This window comes from Pristiophorus japonicus, chromosome 5 (assembly GCF_044704955.1).
Source record: "Pristiophorus japonicus isolate sPriJap1 chromosome 5, sPriJap1.hap1, whole genome shotgun sequence".
In the NCBI taxonomy this organism is placed as follows: Eukaryota; Metazoa; Chordata; class Chondrichthyes; family Pristiophoridae; genus Pristiophorus; species Pristiophorus japonicus.
The window spans coordinates 277,487,458-277,504,947 of NC_091981.1; the positions used below are offsets into that span (position 1 = coordinate 277,487,458).

Sequence of the window (17,490 nt, forward strand, 5' to 3'; positions counted from 1 at the left end):
CTATTTAGCTTGTTGCCCAATGTTTCCTTTTCACATTCAGTAGTAACTTTCAAAAGGAGATTGAATAAATACTTGAAGGGGAATATCTTGCAGGGCTGTGAGGAAAGGACAGGGGAGTGGGACTAATTCAAAGAGCCAACACAATGGGTCGTATGGCCTCCTTCTGTGCTGTATCGTTCTATAGGAGGCTCCCGAAATAAGGGAAGTGGTCCACGTTGTCCAGGGCCACGCCGTGGATCTTGATGACTGAGGGGCTGTGCTGTGCGGCGAGGACAGGCTAGTGGAAGACCTTTGTCTTACTGATTTTTAGCATAAGGCCCATGCTTTCGTAAGCCTCAGTAAATACGTCGACTATGTCCTGGAGTTCAGCCTCTATGTGCAGACACAGGCATCGTCCGTGTACTGTAGTTCGACGTCAGAGGTTGGGATGGTCTTGGACCTGGCCTGAGACAGCGAAGGTTGAACAGGTTCCCACTGGTTCTGTAGTTTAGTTCCACTCCAGCGGGGAACTTGTCGACTGTGAGGTGGAGCATGGCAGCGAGGAAGATTGAGAAGACGGTTTGGACGGTGACGCAGCCCTGCTTGACCCCGGTCCGGACGTGGATTGGGTCTGTGATGGATCCGTTGGTAAGGATCACGGCCTGCATGTCGTCGTGGAGCAGGCGGAGGATGGTGATGAACTTTTGGGGGCATCTGAAACGGAGGAGGACGCTCCATAGACCCTCGTGGTTGACAGTGTCAAAGGCCTTTGTACGGTCGAAGAAGGCCATGTAAAAGGGCTGGTGCTGTTCCCTTCATTTTTTCTGCAGCTGTCGCACTGCAAAAATCATGTCCGTTTTGCCCCGTAGGGGACGGAATTCGCACTGCGACTCCGGGAGGAGCTCCTCGGTCACAGGGAGAAGACGGTTGACGACGAGATCCAACACCGCCTCCAGTGCGCCAGTGCAGCCTTTGGTCACCTGAGGAAGAGAGTGTTTGAAAACCAGGCCCTCAAAACTGCCACCAAACTCATGGTCTACAGGGCTGTAGTAATACCCGCCCTCCTGTATGGCTCAGAAACATGGACCATGTACAGTAGAAGCCTCAAGTCGCTGGAGAAATACCACCAACGATGTCTCCGCAAGATCCTACAAATCTCCTGGGAGGACAGACGCACCAACGTTAGCGTCCTCGTCCAGGCCAACATTCCCAGCATCGAAGCACTGACCACACGTGATCAGCTCCGCTGGGCAGGCCACATCGTTCGCATGCCAGACACGAGACTCTCAAAGCAAGCACTCTACTCTGAACTCCTTCACAGCAAACAAGCCAAAGGTGGGAGGCGGAAACGTTACTAGAACACCCTCAAAGCCTCCCTGATAAAGTGCAACATCCCCACTGACACCTGGGAATCCCTGGCCAAAGACCGTCCTAAGCAGAGGAAGTGCATCCGGGAGGGCGCTGAGCACCTCGAATCCCGTCATTAAGAGTGGGACTCGAGGTGCTCAGCGCCCTCCCGGATGCAGAAATCAAGCGCAGGCAGCGGATAGAGCGTGCGGCAAACCAGTCCCACCCACCCCTTCCCTCAACAACTGTCTGTCCCACCTGTGACAGAGACTGTGATTCTCGTATTGGACTGTACAGCCACCTAAGAACTCATGCTAAGAGTGGAAGCAAGTCTTCTTCGATTGCAAGAGACTGCCTATGATGATGATGATGATCATTCTATCATTCTACTGAGTTAGTTGGGACTGGAATGGTTGGTTGTATATCAGGCTGGGTGGAGAGCTTTCTGCCACCCTCCATTGTGTTCAATATGGGTGAGCAGAAAGCATAGTTCGTGTACTTGGAGTGATCACTGACTGTGCCGAGAAGATCTCAGCTGGAAGAATGATGAATGCTTGAACTAGGTGCCCCGAGCTAAGGAGGTGGTGGAGGAAGAAAAGTAGCTTGGAATTCCTGCCTCAACTGGAAGTGTATCGTATGGGCAGTAGGCGAGCGCAAGGCAGGGCTTAGTTTTAATGCCTTTCACTGTCTGCACCACTTGAGCAAAGAAATATCCTCCACTTTGGAAAGTTAATACATGTGGAACTATGCCCCAGCAAAATCCAGTGCTTTCAGAATGTGCTGGGTGTGGGGGGAGAAGATGAGGTGAATAAATTACGAGTAGAAAACCATTGACCAGAACAATTATACTGTGTTTTCCAGTTTATGGGTCCAAGTTTCGGGTGGAGTTGCTCCTACTTTTTTGGAGCAACTAGTTTAGTTTGGAGTATCTTAGAAATTGCAATTCTCGGCATTTAGTTTGCTCCAGTTCTAGTGAGTTAGTTTACTTTTGTTTTAGTTCAGTTTTTTTTTCAAAAGGGGGCATTACCAGCCACTTTCGCCTGTTTTGCAAGTTTAGGCACCGAAAAGTTGCTCCAAACTAACTTAGAACGGAGTAAGTGTCGACTTTTGTACGCTTAGAAAAACCTTGCGTACACTTTAGAATTAGGCGCAGGTAGCCAGAGATTGGGGGAGGGGAAATTAGGGGATTTTCCAAAGCATTAAACACTTCACTTTTAAAAATAAAGAACCATCATCAATAATAAATGATAAATAAATCAATAAATAAAAAAATAAAAAAATCATTCAATAAATCAATAAACAAAAAATAAAAAGTTCCTACCTCACCTACCCGTTCGGGAGCCCGGCCAGGGCTAGGGGCTGTGCTGCAGGCTGGAAATCAGCACTCTACTTGCTCCAGGAGCTCTTTCGACCAGGGTTAGGGGCTGTGCTGCAGGCTGGAAATCAGCACTCTACTTGCTCCAGGAGCTCTTTCGGCCAGGGCTAGGGGCTGTGCTGCAGGCTGGAAATCAGCACTCTACTTGCTCCAGGAGCTCTTTCCGCCAGGGCTAGGGGCTGCATGCTGCAGGCTGGAAATCAGCACTCTACTTGCTCCAGGAGCTCTTTCGGCCAGGGCTAGGGGCTGTGCTGCAGGCTGGAAATCAGCACTCTACTTGCTCCAGAAGCTCTTTCCGCCAGGGCTAGGGGCTGCATGCTGCAGGCTGGAAATCGTCACTGTGGCCGCGATGAGGGGGCTCATTCGGCCAGTGACTTTCTCCTCCATTGTGAAACCCCTCTAATATTTCTTGCCTTGGGGAGCTATCCAGTCAGCCTTACTTTCAGCGGGGCGTCCATTCGGCCAGGGCTCGGGTCGGCGTGCTTCGGGCCCCTCCCTCACAGCCAGCAACACACGCACACAGAATCTGGGGGCCAGGAGCTGCTGGGCACGCGCGCAGCTGCCGGCACTCTTTTTGGCCCAGGGCTGTAGCTCCGCCACCCCCCGCTGTTGTGCTGCTTTGCGCTGACTGCTGAACATGCCTGCCGCACTCGGAGAATCACGAGGTAAGTTTTTGCCGGCTTTTCATTCTACAATATAGGCGGGCCTCTCGGAGGTGGGCCGTTCTAGCGGATATCGGAAACTTGGGCCCGATGTTTCTCACCTTTTTGGGTGTTTTGATAATTTCTTCAAATGAAGGAAGGATTTTGGGATTAGGTCATTTTTTAACTGTTGTGTTTTAAATCAAAGTGAATTCACAGGTTTAAAATAAATAGCTGCAACCGTTGAAGGTGCATTAAAGCCAGATGAATCGGTCCATTTCAAACTTTTGAATTAAAGGTCAATTGTTTCATCATGTGTCCAATAGCTGGGATGGCTCCCATTATTTTGAAAACAGCAGGAGATAGTTTGTTCGCCGTGGCTCTGGTAGCACGCTCGCTTCTGAGTTGTGGGTTCAGAGACTTGAGCACAAAGTCTAGCCTGACGTTCCAGTGCAGTGCTGAGGAAGTGCTGCGTTGTCAGGTGTGCTGACTTTTGGATGAGACGTTAAACCAAGGCTCCGTCTGCCGTCTCAGATGGACGTAAAAGATCCCATGGCACTATTTCAATGAATAGCAGGAAGTTATCCCCTGTATCTTGGACGATATTTACCCCTCAAACTACATCACTGAAACAGATTATCAGTTCAGTATAATATTGCTCTTATGTGGGACCTTGCTGTGTGTAATTTGGCTGCCATGTTTCCTGCATTACAAGAGTGACTACATTACCAAAGTACTTTATTGGCTGTAAAGCGCTTTGGGATGTCCTGATGAAAGGCACTATATAAATGCAAGTAAAGCCACACCCCAAGGGTACAGAAGTGGGAGCTGTTTTATATTGACAGCCCTACTGATGAATAACTGACTGAGAAGGAAGTCATTGTTGCAGCCCTTCACTTGGTTGGAACACAGAAGAAGACAAAGGGACACTTGGCAGGCAGGTTCTAAGCCAGACATTTTGAGGTGTAGGCCTGGAGCGCAAGTTGGAAGCTAAAATGCAGGTGGTTAGTTTTTCTTTCAGTCGGAAGTTGTTTAGAAAGAAAGACTATGACAAATAGCAAATAAAAAGGATATAGAGGCACTGAAGAAGGTGCAAAAAAGATTTGCAAGTATGATACCAGAACTGAGCGGTTTTAACTATCGGAGAAAATTGAACGGGCTGGGGCTCCTTTCTCTAGAAAAGAGAAGGCGGAGAGGTGACCTGATAGAAATGATCAAGGGGCTCAATAGGATAAAGAATTCAGGAGAAACTTCTTTACCCAGAGGTTGGTTAGAATGTGGAACTCGCTGCCACAAGTTTGAACTAGAGTAGAGAAGTGGTAAGTTGAAGAAAGAATAAACTTGCATTTCTGTAGCACCTATAATGACCGTGGGACATCCCAAAGTGTTTTGTAGCCAATGAAATACCTTTGAGGTGTAGTCACTGTTGTAATATCGGGAAGTGTGACAATCAATTTACCCTCAACAAGGTCTCACAAATAGCAATGAGATCAAATAACCAGATAATCTGGATTTTCTTTTTGTGATGTTGGCTGAGAGATAACTATTTCTCAGGAAGCCGGCAGAACTTCCCTACTGCTCTTCGAATAATGTCATGGAATCTGGAGAGGGAAGACGGGGCCTTGGTTTAACGTCTCAACTGAAAGACGGCATCTCTGGCTGTGTTGCACTCCCTCAGTACAGCTCTGGAGTGTCAGCCTCAACTTATGTACTCAAGTCACTGGAGTAGGGCTTGAACTCATGACTTTCTGACTCTGAGGGAAAAGTTCAACTGAGTGACTGAGCCAAGGCAGTCACCCACTTGATGTGGAATGCAGTAATTTTCTAAAACGTTTAATCTGATTATTGCTGATCTTTTATAACACTTTTTTTGATACTGGATCTTTGGATTCAAACATTATTCTTTCCCCTTGTAGCTACCGTCTTGTCCATTTTCACCATGGTCTCTAGCCTGAAGTCTGCATTCTGAGTGGAGAAATGGCATACATCTGTTCCATAAGAACATCTCTTGGTGGTTGTTGTGATATCCCACAGTATCAGCTGTGGCTCAGTGGGTAGCATTCTCTCTTGCCTCTGAGTCAGAAGGTTGTGGGTTCAAGTCCCACTCTAGGGACTTGAGCACAAATAAAATCTAGGCTGACACTCCAGTGCAGTGCTGAGGAAGTGCTGCACTGTCGGAGGTGCTGTCTTTCAGGTGAGGCGTTAAACCGAGGCCCCGTCTGCTCTCGCAGGTGGACTTAAAAGATCCCATGGCACTATTTTGACGAAGAGCAGGGGAGTTACTCCTGGTGTCTTGGCCAATATTTATCCCTCAATCAGCATAACAAAAAAACAGATTATCTGGTCATCATCACAATGCTGTCTATGGGAGCTTGCTTGTGCGTAAATTGGCTGCTGCATTTCCTACATTACAACAGTGACTACATTCCAACGGTACTTCATTGGCTGTAAAGTGCTTTGAGGCGTTCGTTGGTCGTGAAAGGCACTATCTAAATCCAAGTCTTTCTTTTATTTCATATAATTTTGTTTCCTTTATGTTGTTTTTGCACCTTTATTTCATTTCTGCATGAAAATTTGTTTTCCTTTCAGCTGCATTTTATTTTTGCTCTTGTAACCTTTAGGTACAACACAGGCTGTCTGGGTTAATATTGGGCAACCTCACTAGAAGAGGACTTATGTCAACGAAGTCAAGTTATGTGTTTGATGTGCCTCTGCAGTTTTTAACAACCTCCTTTATGTCTTCAGGTGAAGAAGGCCTTCTTTGCTTTGGTGGCAAATGGCGTTCGAGCAGCTCCGCTTTGGGAGAGTAAAAAACAGAGTTTTGTAGGTAAGTAGATGCATCTGTTGAATCACAATTGGACACAAGCTGTTAAAGCCTCACAATAAATCTCTCAAAATCGTCCCACTGGAACAGATGGATCCATGTAAGCTTTTGTGCTCTGTACAGAATTGAAGCACGCAAAAGGAAAGTAGGAAATGCAGCAGGATCTTCTTACTAAAAGGGTATTCAGAATGCGTAACAGATTACCGGCACAGACTGAGGGACAAGAGACCTTAATGGGTTTCAAAAAGCAATTAAACAGGTTCTTGTCAACAAATGTGATTCAGGGTTGTACAGTAATAGTGTAATTTGAGACATGACATGGCAAGTGTACAATGCTTGGAAGGAACAGGTGACTTTGGAGCTATGGTTCCTAAACCTCGCCTCATGTTTGGGTCTGTCGCAGACTAATCAATCAGGATCGATTGCCATGATTCGTCAGCAACTCCATTAGCGTTGTATCATGCGACTAACAGAATGGCAGGAGGCTAGCTAGATGGACCTTGGTCTTTTTCCATCGAGCATTTCCTGTGTTATTAGAAATGCACCAAGGGAATACTGTAGATAGGTGTGCGAGATGGACCAAGGACCTTCTGCCTGAAACTGGCTTTTGTATTGCAACACTAGAAATATTACCATTGCACATTTGTGCTTCACCGAGTACTGATTAAACAGGTTAGATTTTGTTATTTTCAATATCTGTATCTGTAAGCATCCCTTACTGCATCAGTGTGTTTTTTCTGTCTTTCATATCCCTGTGACTTGACCAATAGAAAGTGTTTTGACAGGTGCTCTGAACTAATTTTCCCACTTGGGTTTCTTGACAAGACTTTGTCAGGGCCATATTCAAACTTGGTGCTAGGTCACTGTGCCAGAAATGCCCCTCAGGATCCTTCTGTTAAAAATAAAATCACATGAGTCTATGGAGTTAAGATACAGAGCAGCCATAAATAATCTCCATGTACAGCAAGCAATGAGGAAGGCAAATGGCATGGTCCTTTATTGCAAGGGGGTTGGAGTGTAAGAATAAGGAAGTCTTGTTACAATTCTACAGGGCCTTGGTGAGACCACACCTGGAGTACTGTGCACAGTTTTGGTCTCCTTATCTAAGGAAGGATATACTTGCCTTGGAGGCGGTATAACAGAGGTTCACAAGATTAATTCCTGCGATCAGATGAGGTACTATGTAGAATGGGCCTATACTCTCTGGAGTTTAGCAAAATGAGAGGTGATCTGATTGAAACATCCAAGATTCTGAAGAGGACTGGCAGGGTAGATGCTGAGAGGTTATTTCCTCTGGCTGAAGTGTCTAGAATTAGGGGCACAGTCTCAGGATAAAGGGCTCGGCCATTTAAGACTGAGATAAGGAGGAATTTCTTTACTTGGGATTGTGAATCTTTGGAATTCTCTGCCCCAGAGAGCTGTGGATGCTGAGTCTCTGAATATATTCATGGCTGAGATAGATAGATTTTTGGAATCAAGAGGAATTAAGGGATATGGAGATTGGGCGGGAAAGTGAAGTTGAGGTCGATGGTCAGCCATGATATTGATTAGGCTCGAGGGGCCGTAGGGCCGACTCCTACTCCTATTTCTTATGTTCTTATGATCTAATTGAATGGTGGAACAGGCTCGAGGGGCTGAATGGCCTACTCCTGCTCCTATCAATTCCTTAACATTCTCTTGCTTAGCTCTGTCCTTGTGTTGGTTTGACTGCATTTGATGAGTTGACTGTGAGGACTTAATGAGCCTGACGGTATGAAGGAACTAACACAACATGCTTGGCTGAAGTTACATGATTGCCGTAGTGCCCAAGTTAATGACTTTGCCTTTTTAGTTCAGCTTCACTTGCGCTGTCTGACTTGCCAAATCCTCCATCACGGTTTCCTTGATAATTGGTACTTGCTGTTTAAACTTTTTTTTAAATCCATAGAAAGGCAAATAAATAAGGGTGTTAATTAATGGATTTTTTTAATTTTAAAAAAGATCGACCTACATAATGTCAATGGGATTTGAACAAAGTGCAATGTGTTTTATGAATAAGCCCTCTGTTCTCCTTTTAATTTGAATACGTGTAACTTTCTAAAAAACATTACGATGTATGTTGTACGGCCTACACTTCGAAACTTGGTATTTTGTAGATTAACTAGAAATTATGGCTAAACAGCATGTTGATTTGGTCATCAAAACTGAACAATGTTTGTTGGACAACTGTATTGGTATCAAAGAGCGCAAACTAGTGATTTTTTGTTGGGACTTTTACCCTCCTATGGAAATAAAGTTGAGCCTTTCAGATCATAATTGGAGAGAAGCTAATAAAACTGAGACCAGAGTAACTTCTCACTAGATCAGGGATGTCAAACATAAGGCGGGCAGAACAGTTTTATCCGGTCGGTGGTGAGCTTTGTCTTTGTGGCGTGCGGGAGTCCTCTGTGAGCCGCCCTGGTGCGTGAGTCACGCACGCGCTTGATGTCCTGATGTCTTGGCTGCACACTGGGAAAAGGCAGCTCAGTAGAAACACGGCAACCGATAAGCTGAGCAGTACTTGGGGTTTCACATTGTGGGTGAGCCAGGGCTGGAGCTTGGGGGCCGAGGTTAGCTGGGGAGGGTGCTACGGGATCGAGTCCTATCTATCACGGTGTCTTTTTGGTGCTGGATCGCTAGTGACTGCACGCTTGGACGCCTGCACCTCCCCCGATCTTGTATCGCAAGCTGCAACCATTGCTGCTCACGCGAGGAGAGAAACAGCGCGCGGCAAATCCACAGCCCTGCCTTAGGGCAACAATGTTGGCCTTTATTGCAAGTGGGTTGGAGTATAACAGTAATGGAGACTTGCTTCAATTATATAGAGCTTTGGTGAGACCACACCTGGAGTAGTGTGTACAGTTTTGGTCTCCTCACCTTAGAACGGGTGCAATGAGGGGTCACTAGATCGATTCCTGGGATGAGAGGGTTGTTCTGCGAGGATAGATTGAGTAGAATGGGGGTATATTCTCTGGAGTTTAGAATGAGAGGTGATCTCATTGAAATGTATAAAATTCTTAGAGGGCTTGACAGGGTAGATACTGAGAGGCTGTTTCTCCTGGCTGGGGAGTCTAGAACTAGGGGGTATATTCTCAGGATAAGGGGTCGGCCATTTAGGATTGAGATGAGAAATTTCTTCACTCGGAGGGTTGTGAATCTTTGGAATTCTCTGCCCCAGAGGGCTGTGGATGCTCAATTATTGAGTGTAATTAAGACAGAGATCGATAGATTTTTGGGCTCTAAGGGAATCGAGGAATATGGGGATATAGTGGGAAAGTGAAGTTGAGGTAGAAGATCAGCCATGATATTGAATGGTAGAGCAGGCTTGAGGGGCCCTATGGCCTACTTCTGCTCCCACTTATGATGTTCTAACAAGCCCCACAAACAGCCCCGGGCCTGACATTCCTTTGCCTCCTCACTTGGGACTTTGCGGAATTTCCAACCCGAGCTTCAATCAGCAGCAAGTGGAACAGCTGAAAGATGAGACTTGAGGGGAGACCGTTGTCCTGGAGGCGGGGATTATTTTTGTTCGAGGAGAATCTCGCTGCTCCTTGTATTCTTTTTTATTTTTAAATGTTTGGAACGATGCCAAGATGGAGTGAATATCTTTTTCAAAAATGCAATGTGGTGAATGGATCTAGTTTTTTTTTCTCTTGGGTACGTCAATCCTGCATAGCCTGCTTAGAAAGTCAAATTAGCTTTGATTGTAGGCAAGGTCCAGATGTAAATTTATGGAGTAAGTGATCAAAATCTGGATCACACAATACAGTAACGACAACTTGCATTTATATAGCGCCTTTAAAGTAGTAAAACATCGCAAGGCGCTTCACAGGAGTATTATCAAACAAGATCTGACACCGAGTCACACATTAGGGCAGGTACCTTGGTCAAAGAGAGAAGTTTTAAGAAGTGTCTTAAAGGAGGAGAGAGAGGTGGAGAAGTTCAGGGGAGGTAATTCCAGAGCTTCGGGCCTTGGCAGTTGAAGGCACAGCCACCAATGGTGGAGCCATGAATGCATGATAATGTATAGCGAATTGAAGTACCGACGCACTGCACTTTCAACCACTTCCCTTTTCTTTGATTGATTTTGGAGGAGTAAGAAAAGGAAAAGATGAGTTTGTATAGTAAGACCATCCAGAACAGACTGAGTTAAAGTAACCAGTAGCCTAATAAGCCCACTCTTAAAAACAGAATCCAGAGAGAGCGACCGGTCGCAGCAGAAACCTCAACAAATAATTAATATAGAGAATGTTGGAGATGCACTCTGTAATTTACACTCGACCAGCTCTGCTGGGCAGGCCACATTGTCCGCATGCCTGACACAAGACTCCCAAAGCAAGCGCTCTACTCTGAACTCCTTCATGGAAAACGAGCCCAAGGTGGGCAGAGGAAACGTTTCAAGGACACCCTCAAAGCCTCCTTGATAAAATGCAACATCCCCACCGACACCTGGGAGTCCCTGGTCAAAGATTGCTCTAAGTGGAGGAAGTGCATCTGGGAGGCCGCTGAGCAACTCGAATCTCGTCGCCGAGAGCATGCAGAGACCAAGCACAGGCAGCGGAAAGCGCGTGTGGCAACCCGTCCCACCCATCCTTTCCTTCAATGACTGTCTGTCCCACCTGTGACAGAGACTTTGGTTCTCGTATTGAACTGTTCAGTCACCTAAGAACTCATTTTTAGAGTGGAAGCAAGTCTTCCTCGATTCCGAGGGACTGCCTATAATGAGTTTGAAAGAAAAATGCTGATTTATTAGTGATTTTGTTACAGTTACACAATTATTATAGCTTAATGACCCATAGTGTATGGGTCTGACAGCTAAAGGATGGGATTGGAGGTGGAGAATGTCCTGTGGCTGTACTTTTAATGATACTAATCCAATCTTGGAGAGGCAGATGTGTTCATGCTTAAATCCATTGATTGTATGTTTATTTGCACCATTTACTTTACGGATGGTGGGTATAAATCTAACAATTTAATGATTTAATTTAAAAATAAAGTAGATATTGTGCCTCAACTAAATCCATGCTACCGATTCACTAGAAAAAAACAATTACTACCAGCTTCAGTGCCTTTGTTACAACTGTTTTTTAAAGCTGTGCTAGTAGTCTTTGCTGTCACTTTTGTCTACCCCCTCTTAAACTGTGCCGTTTATAACCCAGCACCATTGATCAATGATGTAGATAACACAGTTTGCCAATGACACAAAGGTTAGTACAGTAAGAAGTGTAGACAGGAACATATATTTATAAAGAGATATTGATAGATTAAGAGAGTGGTCGAAACTGTGGCAGATGGATCTCAATGCAGGTAAGTGTGAGGTCATCCATTTTGGATAGATCTGAGTATTATTTAAATGGTGAAAAGCTGGACCAGTGGAGATTTAGGGGTCCATGTACACAGATCACTAAAATATAATAATCCGGTACAAAAAATAATTCAAAAGGCTCGTAGAATGATAGCCTCTCTAACTAGAGGTCTAGAATATAATGGGGAGTAAGTTTTACTACTACTATAAAAAGCCCTGGCTAGACCACATCTGGAGTACTGTGTACAGTTCTGAGCACTGCACCTTCTCAAGGGAAATTAAGGGTGGCCAATAAATGCTGGCCTTGCCAGCGATGGCCACATCCTGTGAATGAATAAAAAAATATATTGGCCTTGGAAGGAGTGCAGTTCAGATCCACTAGAATGTTAGCAGGGTTCCAAGGGTTAGATTATGATGAGAGTTTACATAAACTAGGCTTGTATTCCCTGACATATAGAAGGTTAAGGGGTGATTTGATTGCGTTTTTTAGGATTTTGAAAGGAATTGATAGTGTAGATAGATTGAAACTTTTTCCACTGGTGGGGAAGTATTGGACACGGAGACATAACCTTAAAAATCAGAGCCAGGCCATTCAGGAAAGAAATTAGGAAACACTTTGCTACTCAAAGGCTGGTAGAAGTGTGGATTTCTCTCCCATAAAAAGCAGTAGATGCTTGCTCAATTAATTATTTTAAATATGAGAGCGATAGATTTTTGCTAGTCAAGGGTATATAAGGATATGCAGCCAAGGCAAGTGAATGGAGTTAAGATACAGATCATGCTATGATCTCATTTAATGGCAGAACAGGCTCGAGGGGCTGAATGGCCTACTCCTGTGTGGCGAAATGCATGCCACTTTTTACCCCAAGTGTGTCCAAATAATTTTTATTGAATGTGGCCCACTCCCATGGCAGATTGGGCCCACCATCTAAAATTAGTTTGACGCTCTTCCATTAGATTATGCTGTCTGACCTCTAATTAATCCATATTATTCATGACGACCTCATGAACAGAGGAACTATATTGTGTTTTTTTCAACATGCTGTTTAAAATATTCTTTTTGTAGGTCAAGTCCCTATTTGGTAATTTTGTCTCTTCTGTACAGGGATGAGCTCGTTTATTGCCATTCATTAAATTTTAATCTTTTTTCATAGGAACAGGAGTAGGCCATTCAACCCCTTGAGCCTGTTCCGCTATTCAATTTTCTTAGGAATTATGCTAAAATATAGTAGGTGGAGAGTTGGGTTGGGGTGTGGGGGGGGTTTGTAAATTATTAGCTATGTTGTAATCCAACACTGCACCATATTATCTGAACGGTAACATCTTGCAGTAAAATGCAGAATAAGTTATCAGCATGGCTCAGTTGAAAGCTCTTTCTCTGAGCTGAAGATCATGGGTTTAAGCCTCACTCCAGCACTTGAACAGATAATCTAGACTGACAGTGCCTGCATTGACAGATGGGATGTGTTTCAGATGAGATGTTAAAACCAAGGTCTTATCTGCGTGTTCAAGTAAATGTAAAGGATCCCTTGATGCTATTTGAAGAAGAGCAGGGGAGTTCTACCAGTGTAGTTGCTCACATTTATCCCTGAACCAACACCACCAAAAAACTGACTGACTGACTGGCCATTTTTTCATTTGCTGTTTGTGAAACCTTGCTGTGCCATGTGTCTCTACATAACAGCAGTGATTATATTTAGAAAAATAAGTAATTAATTGGCTATTATGCCATTTGGGAAGCCTAGACAATGCAAGGTGCTGGAGCCCACTCTTCATTCACAGCCACTTCATTCAAATAATATGATCATTCCATTTTAGCACTAAATTATGACTTGTGCTATTTAAGTTACTTGATTAAAATTACTGGATAGTTCATATTTTTTAGTGCAACAAATAACCTTTGAATTATCAGGAGTATACTGTATATGCATTGAATTACATAGAATATACAACACAGAAAAATGCCATTCAGTCCATATAGTCTGTGCTGGTGTTTATACGCGACACAAGTTGTCTCCCATTCCATCTACCTCATCTTTCTATTCCCTTTCCTGTCATGCACTTGTCTAGTTTCCTTTTGAAGATATTTAAGCTATTGGCCTCAACCACTTTGTGTGGTTCCATATTCTAACCCCTTTGAGTAAAGATATTTCTCCTTATTTCCCTGTTGGATTTATTAGTCACTGTCTTGTATTTATGGGCTACAGTTTTGGATTCTCCCTCAAGTGAAAACATTCCTCTTAAAAGAAGTAGCTGCAGAGATGGTGGATGTAATCTACCAAAATTCCCTGGATTCTGGGGAGATCCCGGTGGATTGGAAAACCGCAAATGTAACGCCCCTATTTAAAAAATGAGTTAGACAGAAAGCAGGAAACTATAGACTAGTTGCCTAACATCTGTCATTGGAAAAATACTGGAGTCCATTATTAAGGAAGCAGTAGCAGGACATTTGGAAAAGCATGATTCAATCAAGCAGAGTCAACATGGTTTTATGAAAGGGAAATCATGTTTGACAAATTTGCTGGCGGGGGGGAATTAAACAGCCGTTTCGTTCCCGGGGGGGAGGGGGGAATTAAACAGCCGTTTCGTTCCCGGGGGGGAGGGGGGAATTAAACAGCCGTTTCGTTCCCGGGGGGGGGGGGGGGAATTAAACAGCCGTTTCGTTCCCGGGGGGGGGGGGGGGGGAAATTAAACAGCCGTTTCGTTCCCGGGGGGGGGGGGGGAATTAAACAGCCGTTTCGTTCCCGGGGGGGGGGGGGGAATTAAACAGCCGTTTCGTTCCCGGGGGGGGGGGGGGGGGAAATTAAACAGCCGTTTCGTTCCCGGGGGAGGGGGGGGGGAATTAAACAGCCGTTTCGTTCCCGGGGGGGGGGGGGGGGGGAAATTAAACAGCCGTTTCGTTCCCGGGGGGGGGGGGGGGGGAAATTAAACAGCCGTTTCGTTCCCGGGGGGGGGGGGGGGGGGAATTAAACAGCCGTTTCGTTCCCGGGGGGGGGGGGGGGGGGAAATTAAACAGCCGTTTCGTTCCCGGGGGGGGGGGGGGGAATTAAACAGCCGTTTCGTTCCCGGGGGGGGGGGGGGGAATTAAACAGCCGTTTCGTTCCCGGGGGGGGGGGGAAATTAAACAGCCGTTTCGTTCCCGGGGGGGGGGGGGAATTAAACAGCCGTTTCGTTCCCGGGGGGGGGGGGGGGGGGGGGGGGGGAATTAAACAGCCGTTTCGTTCCCGGGGGGGGGGGGGGGAATTAAACAGCCGTTTCGTTCCCGGGGGGGGGGGGGGGGAAATTAAACAGCCGTTTCGTTCCCGGGGGGGGGGGGGAAATTAAACAGCCGTTTCGTTCCCGGGGGGGGGGGGGGGGGGGGGGAATTAAACAGCCGTTTCGTTCCCGGGGGGGGGGGGGGAATTAAACAGCCGTTTCGTTCCCGGGGGGGGGGGGGATTAAACAGCCGTTTCGTTCCCGGGGGGGGGGGGGAATTAAACAGCCGTTTCGTTCCCGGGGGGGGGGGGGGGGGGGGGAATTAAACAGCCGTTTCGTTCCCGGGGGGGGGAATTAAACAGCCGTTTCGTTCCCGGGGGGGGGGGGGGAATTAAACAGCCGTTTCGTTCCCGGGGGGGGGGGGGGGGAATTAAACAGCCGTTTCGTTCCCGGGGGGGGGGGGGGGGGGGAATTAAACAGCCGTTTCGTTCCCGGGGGGGGGGGGGGAATTAAACAGCCGTTTCGTTCCCGGGGGGGGGGGGGGGGGGGGAATTAAACAGCCGTTTCGTTCCCGGGGGGGGGGAATTAAACAGCCGTTTCGTTCCCGGGGGGGGGGGGGAATTAAACAGCCGTTTCGTTCCCGGGGGGGGGGGGGGAATTAAACAGCCGTTTCGTTCCCGGGGGGGGGGGAATTAAACAGCCGTTTCGTTCCCGGGGGGGGGGGGGGGGAATTAAACAGCCGTTTCGTTCCCGGGGGGGGGGGGGGGAATTAAACAGCCGTTTCGTTCCCGGGGGTGGGGGGGGGGGAATTAAACAGCCGTTTCGTTCCCGGGGGGGGGGGAATTAAACAGCCGTTTCGTTCCCGGGGGGGGGGGGAATTAAACAGCCGTTTCGTTCCCGGGGGGGGGGGGGGAATTAAACAGCCGTTTCGTTCCCGGGGGGGGGGGGGGGGGGGGGAATTAAACAGCCGTTTCGTTCCCGGGGGGGGGGGGGGAATTAAACAGCCGTTTCGTTCCCGGGGGGGGGGGGGGGGGGGGGGGAATTAAACAGCCGTTTCGTTCCCGGGGGGGGGGGAATTAAACAGCCGTTTCGTTCCCGGGGGGGGGGGAATTAAACAGCCGTTTCGTTCCCGGGGGGGGGGGGGGGGGGGGAGGGGAATTAAACAGCCGTTTCGTTCCCGCGGGGGGGGGGGGGAATTAAACAGCCGTTTCGTTCCCGGGGGGGGGGGGGGGAAATTAAACAGCCGTTTCGTTCCCGGGGGGGGAATTAAACAGCCGTTTCGTTCCCGGGGGGGGGGGAATTAAACAGCCGTTTCGTTCCCGGGGGGGGGGGGGGGAAATTAAACAGCCGTTTCGTTCCCGGGGGGGGAATTAAACAGCCGTTTCGTTCCCGGGGGGGGGGGGGGGGGAATTAAACAGCCGTTTCGTTCCCGGGGGGGGGGGGAAGGAGACAGTGAGAAGGCTGCAAGTGCTGATGTGCTGATGGCAATGTGCTTTTATTAAAAAATGTTCAAAAGTTAAACAGCTACAAAGAACTACAAAAATGGCCGAGTGCCAATGTTTTTTTCACACTGAGCATGCGCGAACGCTCCAACGCGCACGTGCAACGTTGCCGGCAGGAAAAAAACTAATTTAAATAGTACCCGCCCCCTCCCACTTACAAAATCGGTGCGAGTGTAGGCTCCGCCCCCCTGGGCACCGCGCCAGGCAGACAAGGAGCTGCAGAACGCTCCAGAATTGCGAGGTTTTTTTTAGGCGCCGTTTTAGGCGCGAAAAACGGGCGCCCAGCTCAGAGGGGCGCCCGTTTTTTATCGTGTGGAAACTTGGGCCCATTATATGGGAAAATGTGAGGTTATCCACTTTGGCAGAAAAAATAGAAAAGCAAATTATAATTTAAATGGCGAAAAATTGCAAAGTGCTGCAGTACAGAGGGACCTGGGGGTCATTGTGTATGAAACACAAAAAGTTAGTATGCAGGTACAGCAAGTAATCAGGAAGGCAAATTGAATGTTGGCCTTTATTGCAAGGGGGATAGAGTATAAAATCAGAGAAGTCCTGCTACAACTGTACAGGGTATTGGTGAGGCGTACAGTTTTGGTCTCCGTATTTAAGAAAGGATATACTTGCATTGGAGGCTGTTCAGAGAATATTCATCAAGTTGATTCTGGAGATGAGGGGGTTGACATGAGGATAGGTTGAGTAGGTTGAGCCTATACTCATTGGAGTTCAGAAGAATTGTAGATACTGGATTCTTTTCCCTTCAATCTGTTTCAGCGAATTCACTGACACACGAACACTTTTAGTCTTAGCAACATGAGACCTTTATTCTGTAGATTCTCCGGCCGGGACCTTTAAGATAAAGGGAACACTCTCGATTTGAGCCTGTCCACCTTTCTCCTGACAAGTCTCGTAACAGTACAAAAGCTCAACACTTATACATTGCTACAGCAGAACACATTTGAGTGACACTCAGTTTATACAATCATTGGTCGATTTCCCCCATAGCATATCCAATTGCAGGCTAGCAACTCTTTGACATAGGGTGGGCTCTATGGATGTGTTTACAGTTTCAGTCTTGCAAGCATTTCCCTATTTCATGGCTGGATATAGCAGCCCCTCGTCTGACTCATGTCTGACTTTTGCTTTTTCGCGTAACTCATGTTTGACCACAACTCTGAGTAACCCCTTTTTGTGCTGACATTGTAGTTATCACAGCTTGACATCTTTGGTCAGCCATTTACCCATGATTCTTTCTAAAAGCCATTCTACACAAACTTTTCTTCATAAACTATTCTCCTATTGCCTCT

At 46.8% G+C, this 17,490-nt stretch overlaps 1 protein-coding gene across 3 annotated transcripts in view; it reads left to right on the forward strand.

The window, feature by feature from the left end:
* The window catches only part of LOC139264713 (5'-AMP-activated protein kinase subunit gamma-2-like), a 574,817-nt gene that overhangs the window by 464,191 nt on the left and 93,136 nt on the right, over positions 1 to 17,490 (forward strand). For all 3 annotated transcript variants that reach the window (XM_070881658.1, XM_070881657.1, XM_070881659.1), the window contains one exon: positions 6,088 to 6,169. In XM_070881658.1, the coding sequence (XP_070737759.1) occupies positions 6,088 to 6,169 (82 nt within the window). The remainder of the gene's footprint in view (positions 1 to 6,087; positions 6,170 to 17,490) is intronic.